The sequence below is a fragment of the Mustela nigripes genome, chromosome 4 (assembly GCF_022355385.1).
Source record: "Mustela nigripes isolate SB6536 chromosome 4, MUSNIG.SB6536, whole genome shotgun sequence".
In the NCBI taxonomy this organism is placed as follows: Eukaryota; Metazoa; Chordata; class Mammalia; order Carnivora; family Mustelidae; genus Mustela; species Mustela nigripes.
This window is the reverse complement of record NC_081560.1, coordinates 85,144,813-85,155,611: the sequence shown is the minus strand read 5'-3', so window position 1 is coordinate 85,155,611 and position 10,799 is coordinate 85,144,813. Positions and strand designations below refer to the sequence as shown.

The 10,799-nt window shown below is 34.7% G+C and overlaps 1 protein-coding gene across 2 annotated transcripts in view; it reads right to left on the bottom strand.

Moving 5' to 3' along the window:
- Positions 1-10,799, bottom strand: part of FAM185A (family with sequence similarity 185 member A) — a 53,408-nt gene that overhangs the window by 30,069 nt on the left and 12,540 nt on the right. For both annotated transcript variants that reach the window (XM_059395768.1, XM_059395770.1), the window contains exon 4: positions 6,713-6,851. In XM_059395768.1, coding sequence (XP_059251751.1) covers positions 6,713-6,851 — 139 coding nt within the window. The remainder of the gene's footprint in view (positions 1-6,712; positions 6,852-10,799) is intronic.

Sequence of the window (10,799 nt, the reverse complement as noted above, 5' to 3'; positions counted from 1 at the left end):
TATATTTGAGTAAACTCTAATGTTTGCCCACCCAAATTTCAAAATCACTATGTACCAGTGATGCCTTTCTGCCTTTCATTTTCCCAATTTTGAACAGGAAAGCCTATAGCAATTATCCTATACCTGTCCCATCAGTGTGTGTTGGGTGTGTAGGTAGTGTGCATGGGGGCAAGGGAACTTGTCTCTTTAGGTCACAGGTCTTCAGATTCAGAGAAACTGTTCTTGAGGAGTTACACTTAAGCAACTATACTTGAGGAGCCTCATACACCTTGATCTGATTTTGATAAAGAGATTCTGGACTCTGATGTGGTGCATAATTAGATTAAACTTTTATGAAATGTGGAAGGAAGGGAGTGTATTCTGCATGTGGGAGGGACATGAATCATTTGGGGGAGGGGCCAGAATACAGCCTGGCCATCCAAAGTCTTATAGGATATCTGGGGAGATACACACATGGAAAGCTAAAAATTAGTATTTATAAATAATTGTAAGTGAAACTCATAAGCGAAAAATATGTAGTAGGTCCCATAGCCATTCAGCAGAGACTAAACTGACCTGATATGGACAAGGAGAATAGTCATAGTGGAGATATCACCAGAGCTGAGATTTGAAACATGAATAAAATTTAAATACATTGAAGGGAAAGGATTTTCTGCAAAAAAGAATTATATAAACAAAGGTAAACAGGCAGACCTACACATTCTGTGTTCAAATCATTCAAATCAGTTAAGCTGAAACCATTAGGCAAGTCTGTGAGGATGGGGATCATGTCTTTCTTATTTAGCATTATATCCTGAAAGCACAGTACAGTACCCAGTTCAGAGTCAACATTATTATATTTTAAATGATTATTTTATTGATTTGATTTTTAAATATTCACATTTAGTTAGGAAAAACAAGTGAAGAGAAACCTGTAGAAGAACCATGAGGTACTAGTCTATTGACTTTATTCTAAATTGAGTCAGTGAAAAATTATAACATGGATAACAACAAGAAAACCATGTTTTAGATAGATTAATCTAGTGTAAGACAGTGAGGACTTCCACTCAGAATTCTCTTTGTTGCTTCCACCTCCTGAACACTTCAAAAATGATTTTTGTGATGTTTTAACTATGAATAAAGAATTATGACAGTTAGTCACTTAGCTAGTGAGTCCAGTCACCCACTCAGCAAGGCAAAAGCTTTATTACCTTACACTAGTCTCAAAGAACAAGTTATGGTTCTTATATCCATGGAAGAAGCTTCAGAAGGAGGACTAGTTCATATTATAACAGCACCTAGAGTTTCAGACTACATCTCTCTTGAATGTTAAGAATTCTATGTAGTAAAAGCATAGTGGAACAAGAAAAACTATGAAAATAAGGAACACTGGGGTGCCTGGGGGGGCTCAGTCGGTTAAGCGGCTGCCTTTGGCTCAGGTCATGATCTCAGGGTCTGGGATCAAGCCCCATGTCAGGCTCCCTGCTCAGTGGAGAGCCTGCTTCTCCCTCTCCCTCTGCCTGCTGCTCTGTCTTCTTGTGCTCTCTCTAAACAAATAAGTAAAATCTTTAGAAAAAAAAATAAGGAACACCCACAAATATAAAGAATGTTTCAAAATGTTTTTATCAATGCTAAAGAACTTCTAAAGCAATAAACAAAACATGTATTTTCAACACAAATCAAAATATTTAGAAAACTCTACCCTAAATAGAAATATTCCAAAGTTGTTAGAGTATACAAAATGGACCTCTTACTTCAAATACTTTGTGGAATAAGGCAGAATATGCCCAAGAAAAGAAAGAAGCAAAAGAACAATAAAACAGGATGAAATCCTAGAGGATACCCCAACGGGTGGAAAAAGGAGGAACTCATGGAAGTTTAAGATCAATTATAAAATATGAAAAAGACTGCCAGTGCCCACTAATATTTATGTGCTTTTCTCCTGCCTTAGAATACTGCTAAATTCTCAATCTCAGCCTCTTAGAGTTTGATAACATCATTTAAAATGCTAAGGTGGCTAAGGACACCTGGGTGGAGCAATTGGTTGGGCATCCAACTCTTGCTTTCGTCTTAGATGGTGATCTCAGGGTTGTGAGATCAACCCTACCTCAGGCTCTGTGCCCACTGGGGAATCTGCCTGAGACTCTCTTTCCCTCTCCCTCTGCTCCTTGCCCCCTACCCTGTGTGCACACATGTGCTCTCTCTCTCTCCTGATTAAACAAACAAATATAAAATAAAATAAAATATTCTGGCTAAAAATACATGGCAGAATCAGCTTAGTTTTTGAAATTTTTCCTATCAACCTATGATCTCTCTTCCTCTGGTAGAAGCTTAGAAGTCACACAATGAAGATGGCAGCATCACCTTTATGGAGAGAGCTAAGTCCATCTAAGGAGCTAAGTCCAAATATTGCATTATCACATGTCTAAATCCTGAAAAAAAAAATTTATGCTGTCTGTATCACAAAGTAAGCAGTAATTCCTTTCTAGTTATTTACATAAAAAAGTTTTAAGTGTCCAGAGTCAACATTATCATATGTCAAAATGATAATCAAACTGAAACTTTACAACAGACTTAACAATATACCTTAGAATTTGAACAAAGCATTTTCATGAACTTCATGAAAAGTTCTATTTAATCTAATAAAATCTTTTCTTTTGAAATTTTTACATTATTTTTGACTTTTGCACAAATTCACCAGTGACTACACGTCATTTCTTAAAGCAACATGGGACATTATTTATAAAATTCTGATATCAAAGTCATCAACTATGCTTATACAGCTAATGGAACTTTTATTTCTGAGAGTTTCTAAAATTCAAAGTAGTTAAGCACAGAGAAAATGAGAGAACTAACACTCAGCAAATTATTTATCAATGTATAATCTTGACCTTAAAATAAGACCCTAAGTTACACGGGGAATCTAAATATTTAAAGTATACTTTTATTAATAAAGCACTTATTCCAAATAATAACATAAGTTAAATATAAAATGCTAAAACAATGGTCATGAGTATGCCTATAGATTAAAAACTCATTAATTGTTTACATTATGTTATAGGAGTTCCACCAAGGTGGCAGAGGAGTGGGGGACTCCTTTTCAACTGGTCCCCTGAATTTAGCTAGAAATCTACCAAGCCACTCTGAGCACCCATGAAATCAGCCTAAGATATAAGATTATACATGTCTAGATCTGTATGGGGACATGGAATCAACAGTCCATAGGTGCACCTGCTTTCAAACCACCCACCCACCAACACCAAAACCCCCAAACTCATATACTCAGTAAATCTAACAAAAAAGACAGGTATTGTGGGACGCCTGGGTGGCTCAGTTGGTTAAGCGGCTGCCTTCGGCTCAGGTCATGATCCCAGCGTCCTGGGATCGAGTCCCACATCGGGCTCCTTGCTTGGCGGGGAGCCTGCTTCTCCCTCTGCCTCTGCCTGCCACTCTGTCTGCCTGTGCTTGCTCTCGCTTCTCTCTCTATGACAAATAAATAAATAAAATCTTTAAAAAAAAAAAAAAAAAAGACAGGTATTGCCATCACATTTATGGTTAAAAAGAAAATGGCTTTTTACAACATCTGTATGTTAGGTTAAAAAAAAATCTACTTGAAAAAAAAAAAAATTAGCTTAAGCCTTGCTTAAGGAAAAGGAAGCCAAACTAAATAAATCCTGGACTGGGAGGTCTTAGAATACATATATTTCCCAAATCTGTTTTCTCTAAGTCAAATATTTATAGGTAGTGACACATTTCCCCATAAAACAAGTTTCAAGATTCCCAAGCCAGCTTGTTTAAATACAGCCAAAATATGATTTACGTTAGATGACCATCACCATTTAGAACAAAGAATTCACTGCAATATATATTCAGAGTTCCAGCTTGGGATGATCCCTGGAAGACATCTCTCCCTACTGAAATTCTTATAGCTAGAACATAGGGACTTCCCTTCATTAGCCATGACTCTGATCTTCCCACCTACAAGACTGTAGGGCTAGAATACTACCTGTTTGTCTGTACCCATCCCACCTCCAAACTCCAGTAGCATGTTCATACAATGACAAGGACATCATCAAGGATGGAAATAGGGGTGGTTACTTTTGAGGCAAGAAACTTAGGCTTGTCTGAAGGGTTATTGAAAAGTAGGCAGTCACTGACATGACTAAGAAATGAGGAGGGTTTCTTTCTTATCTAACCTCTCTTTTACAAACTTACTACCACTGAAAAATCCAAGTGGAGTGTGGGCCAAGGTCCAGATGGGGAAAGCAGGGTTGAACAAGAAGGAAGATTTTCAACAGTGGCAACAGGATCAAATTTTCCCTTCCCTTACTTCTTCTCATTGCTTTACCAGTGTTACAAATAATGAAGACCACAAGTTCTTTAAGGATAGGGATCATCTCCTGCCCAACTATGTATTCTCAGTGTCCAAAAATCTGGCACACAGTCAATATATGTGTTGAATGAATCAATAAATGTAACTGCAGTGAATGCTGTAATTCATCACCTAGAATTCCTCATACCTGAGGGCTTATTTTCCTAGCTGAAGGGAGTAATACTGGCAGACAGCCCTCAGCTGTCAGCCCTCTTAGGGAATTGCTTCAGCTAAAAAGAGTCATTTTGGCCTAAGACCATACCCCTTCCTGGGGCATCTTACATCTAATGGTTGGGGATATAAAGGTCCAGTTTTCCTCACCTCGACTTGAAACAATTCTGAGGATGATCCCAGCTTTAGAGCTCTCCCCTTGGAGTCACTGAGGCTGCATTACAGTCCAACTTCTCCAGGGGAAATTGGGCTTCCTTCCTTTGCATGGCTGCGGTTCCAAGACACCTCCCTTAGCAAATGTGCTGCACTCTAATTTCCATTTTAGAGTCTGCTTTCGAGAAACCCAACCTGAGACTACAGCCCAAAGAGGATCCAGGTCTGACCCAAATTTAAACCGCCCAAGGAAAGGTATCTGACTTCATATTAAAGGTCAGTAAATACAAAAGGCTTTACAAAGGCTAAGGAATGAATTCTTTTGTCCCTAGCAATTTATTTACATTTCAGCACTTTAAGTAAACAAAATCAAAAGACCTAGAGTTTTTTGAGGATTACCTCAAAAAGGTACATCTATTTACTATCACGTAAGCTATTAACAGCAAACTGTACCAAATTCAATTCTTATCTAACTTAAAAGAAAGCAAATAAGTTAAACATTAATGGACTTAGTATAAATATGGTATAAAACACTGCAAAGAATAGTGCTGTTGTTATCATAGGTGTTAATTAACATCTGACTTGGTAAGGAATTGCCTTTCTACTAAAAGCTACTCAATATATTAAGTACAGTACTTTTCACCATCATTAACAGAAACGCAATGCTAGATAAAAGTCATTATTAAAATATGAAGAGTTACAAATTAGCAGAACTATTCAAGACATAGCTGAGCAATACATAAATAAAAAATAACAAAAGGAAATGCATTAAAAATCAGAATTACTATTATCTTTAAGTTTAACAGCATAATATTTAATTTCTTGCCAAAGTAAAATTAAATAGCTTACGAGTCACTTTACGTTTTTTTAAAAAGATGATTAGTCTGCCATTAATTATCTAGAGGGCGAGCTTCCTAATGGCAGATCCTTCTTCGACAACAGAAATGAGAGTTATGTCTTAAAATTTATGTTATATGCAAAACCAAAAGACAAGTGACAGAATGGAAGACGATATTCACAAATGACATAGCAGTTAAAGGGCTAGTATCCAAAAATCTATAAAGAACTTATCAAACTCAACATCCAAAGAACAAATAATCCAATCAAGAAATAGGCAGAAGACATGAACAGACATTTCTGCAAAGATGACACCCAGATGGCCAACAGACACATGAAAAAGTGCTCCACGTCACTTGGCATCAGGGAAATACAAATCAAAATCACAATGAGATACCACCTCACACCAGTCAGAATGGCTAAAATTAACAAGTCAGGAAATGACAGATGTTGGTGAGGATGCAGAGAAAGGGAACCCTCCTACACTGATGGTGGTAATGTAAGCTGGTATAGCCACTCTGGAAAAGAACATGGAGGTTCCTCAAAAAGTTGAAAATAGAACTACCCTATGACCCAGCAATCACACTACTGGGTATTTACCATAAAGATACAAATGTAGTGATACAAAGGGGCACGTGTACCTGAATGTTTATAGCAGCAATGTCCACAATAGCCAAACTATGGAAAGAACCTAGATGTCCCTCAACAGATGAATGGATAAAGAAGATGTGGTATATATACACAATGGAATACTATGCAGCCATCAAAAGAAATGAAATCTTGCTATTTCCAGCGACGTGGATGGAACTAGAGGGTATTGTGCTGAGCAAAATAAGTCAGAGAAAGACAATTATCATACGACCTCTCTGATATGAGGAATCTGAGAGGCAGGGCGGAGGGATTGTGGGAGGTAGGGAAGGAAGAAATGAAACAAGATGGGATTGGGAGGGAGACAAACCATAAGAGACTCTTAATTTCACAAAACAAATTGAGGATTGCTGGTGGTTAGGGGGTAGGGTTAGGATGGTTGGGTTATGGACATTGGGGAGGGCATGTGCTATCGTGAATGCTGTGAAAAGTGTAGGCCTGATGATTCACAGACCTGTACCCCTGAGGCAAAAAATACATTATATGTTAATAAAAATTTTTAAAAATTTATGTTATATGGAATGCAGATGTATTAGGCTTCTATTATCTTACCATGAATACTTCCTAATGTAATATCTCCAGCAACAGAAGATAGAAATGATGAATCTGTATAAAGATACTTGGCTTCCAGCAAACCATGTTCAGTAGATATATTAACAGTACTTCCTTGCAGTTTATCTATGGTCACAGTCTATTAAGAGAAAAACTCAAAATCAGTTCATTATAAAAGAAAGACTGGTAAAAAGCCAAAATGATACCTATAGATTTAGTGGGCAAATTATATAAAAAGTTACTACCTAGTATGCAATCACTTTGCTGATTTTAATACCCTGGCTCTAATTATAATACTGTGAGCCAACAGTGTATTCTCCGTGGAATGTGGAATGGACCCATTAAATTCAATTATTTAGAGCTTCTTTAATTTCTCTTAATAATGTCTTATATTTTCTATATAGAGTTCTTCAACTTTTGTTATATTTATTCCTATTTGGTATTTTCTAAATGCTATTATAAAAGAACTCTTTTTTTAAACTTCATTTTGTCTTAATTGGCTTTAGTATTTGATCTTAAATCCAACAACTTCAGTAAACTCACTAATTTTCATAATTTACCTGAATTTAAGAAAGTTTTTCTACATGTATAAATTGTATTGCCTGCAAGTGACAGTTTCATTATTGCCTTTCCAATCCTTATATTAATACTGTTTTTCCTGCTCTGTCCTGCTTAACTATTTGGCTCAGGCCTCCAATTCAACAGTGAACAAAAGCAACCTAATCTTATTCCTATTCTCAGAGGGAAAACTTAAAATATAGCGTCATCATTGAATAAGATGTTTGCTAGAGATATCCTTTAGATCCTTAATATCATATCCTTTCTATTTCAAATATATTTTGTTGCTGCTATTGAAATTATAAATGGGTTTTAATTTTAGCACATATTTTATCTTTTTTTTTTTTTTTTTTTTTTACTATCATGATTTTCTCTTGTCATCAGTTACTGTAGTGAATACACTGTTATTGCTACAATTTTTTCACTTTAAATCTAATAACAGGGTGCCTGGATGGCTCAGTGGGTTAAACCTCTGCCTTCGGCTCAGGTCATGATCTCAGGGTCCTGCGATTGAGTCCCGCATCAGGCTCTCTGCTTGGTAGGAAGACTGCTTCCTCCTCTCTTTCTCTGCCTGCCTCTCTGCCTACTTGTGATCTCTCTCTGTCAAATAAATAAAATCTTAAAAAAAAATCTAATAACAAAATAGGTTTCTATTGAACAAAATGAAAAGAATTTTGTATTTATCCCTAAGCTTCCCTAACAATGAATTTAGCATGAATTTGTTTCAAATATTGAGCACAATGTAAAATGAAGATACCTAGTTAAGGATTCCAAATTATCTCTATCAAATTTTAAACATGTTTTATAAGCATCGAGTGAGTGTTAATATAAAACTGTTGACAAAAAAATCCAATCACCAGGAAGACATGCAACAGTTTTGCCCAGGATAAAGAAAGATCATTGCCCACCTTTAAAGAAAGATCATTGTTTTTCAAAACATCATCAGTATACCAATATCATTCATTCCTACCTAATATGTGCTTCAGAAACTGTTAAAAATTCAAAATACTATTTAATAAGAACTGAGTTTCAAGAATACTAAAATTTAGAAATATAAAAAAGAGAAAAAAAGCACTCAGAGGTTCCACTGGGAAGCAAGTTAGAATGACTTTGCCCTCTGGATTTGAAGTATGTAGCTTTATTTTTAAACTTTTATTAAGCACTTAATATACACCTAGATGCTTCTTATCTACAGTTTCTTTTAAGCTGATTATGGATTCATAGGAATTTTGACTTTAAATTTAGTTTCAATAAATCAGTCAAAAAAAGGATAATTTACCTACATTCATTCAGATTTGTGAGAATGCAAATGTTCTGCATTGCCTGGGTTACAGTACAGATGTAAAATTCCTGAAAAAATTTGTCCTTTACCTACGAAGGTTTGTCATGAAAAGTTGCTTTATGCATGGTTTCAAACTCACCAAGCATTTTCATTAAGCAGACAACAACTCTAGCTTTTTATAGATAATGAGGCTGGTTTTAGGGATAAAAAAAGATTGAAAGAGTATTTGAAAGTTAATTAAACTGCCAAAAGGGCACTTTTGATTAGATTCTCCCCACAACCAAATAAAGTCTTTAAGGGGCTTCTTATGAATATCTGGAAATGGTCAAGGGTTTACTTTGTTCTTTAAACACTAAATATTTTACCTTGTAAAAAAACTAGAAAATATCCTCCCCTGCTGCACCAAAGCAAATGAAAGCAAGTGAAGGTACAACCCTTCCCCACTACAATAATATAGGTATTTTAGCCAATCACTCCATAAAACTAATTTCAAAGAAATTAAAAATTCACTGAGGACCACACATAATGTATTGTATCAGATACTAACATAACAATTAAAGCTAGGACACCATAGTTTATGGCAAAATGCTGAGGCTCTTGTTACAGTTATTAATGCTAATAGAGCAAATAGTCATAAACAGACTCTTTGGATTAAACTGTCTGGCTTGCTTATTAACAGAAATAACTACTAAAAGATCAAAAAGTAGATCCAAAAATTAATACCTTCTTGACAGAGATATCACTATAAATTAATTTTCTTTTCTACACAAGGAAAATTTTTTGTAAGTTTAGTTATTATAAGTCAACATTATATATAATGAAAATCACACTTTAAGGAAGCACTGTAGCTTTGTAACCCAAACTAAAAGAGGTCAACTGACAACTATGTCACCAATTCATCCAACCATAAGAGGAAATTAATTTCTATCTTCTCTGTACCAAACTTAGGATACTAAAATAAATGATACTATCTAAAACAGCTGCTCCATTTAAAATGATACATTAAAAATGCTGTTAAATGTTTATAATACTCATTTGATTCTCATAATCTTGTTAAGTAGGTAAAACAAAATCATCTCTATTTTACAAATAACAGAATGAGTCTCAGTAAAGTTAACTGGCAGATCTAGGACTAGTCAAGTTTGCTTTCCCATGTTTCATTTACCTTTATCATCATTATAATAAACACTGGATTAGAGTTAACTAAGTGCCAGACTTTAGTTACTTAATCTGTATTAAATGATTTAATCCTCATAACTCTTTGAGTTAAGTCCATTACTATTATTCCATTTTCCAGAAAACTAAGACACATAGAGGTTAAGTAACTTGTCTTAAGTTAAAAAGCTTAAGTGAGGGGCGCCTGGGTAGCTCATTTGGTTAAGCAACTGCCTTTGCCTTGGGCTCAGGTTATGATCCCAGGGTCCTGGGGTGGAGCCCACCAATGGGCTCCCTGCTCAGTAAGGAGTCTGCTTCTCCCTCTCCTCCCAGTGTGTACTCTCTCTCACCATCTCTTTCAGTCTCTCTCTCTCCCTCTCTCAAAGAAGTAATAAATAAAATCTTTTAAAAAAAAAAGATTAAAATAATAAATAAAGGAATATATTTAGGAATTTGTTAAATTTATAAAGGAATTTATTAAATAAAGGAATAAAATACTTAAGTAGCTAAGACCTGGATTTGAACCCAGGTAATGTGATTCTCAATTCTGTGCTCTTAACCAAGTCACTATGCCACCTATCAATTATCTATAGCACACCTCTGTGAAAGTTGTATATTAAGAGTTAACACGTATCATAAGCATTTATTTTATACAAAGCCCCACAAACTTAGAAATAAATTTTAAGTATTAACATTACATATAATACAAATAGAAATAATATCTAGACTAATTCTTTAGTACAACAAAACTAAATTAGGCAAGAAACAAAACAGTATAATATAATTATATATAATTATATATATTATTATAATATATATATTATATAATATATATAATTATATCTCATATATATAAATATATATAATTATATATAATTATATATAATATAATATAATTATATTATAATATATAATAGAAAGTAAGAATAAATGAATATTCAATAAACCATGTAAGTTGGAACAAATAAATAATTTAATGAGTGGAAACAGCAGCCAAAATGTTCAAAATAGCAAATAATTAAGAGATAATTTAAATTTTCCTTTGAAATGTTTGTAACGTGGATCATTTCAATTAACATAAGCCATCATTTA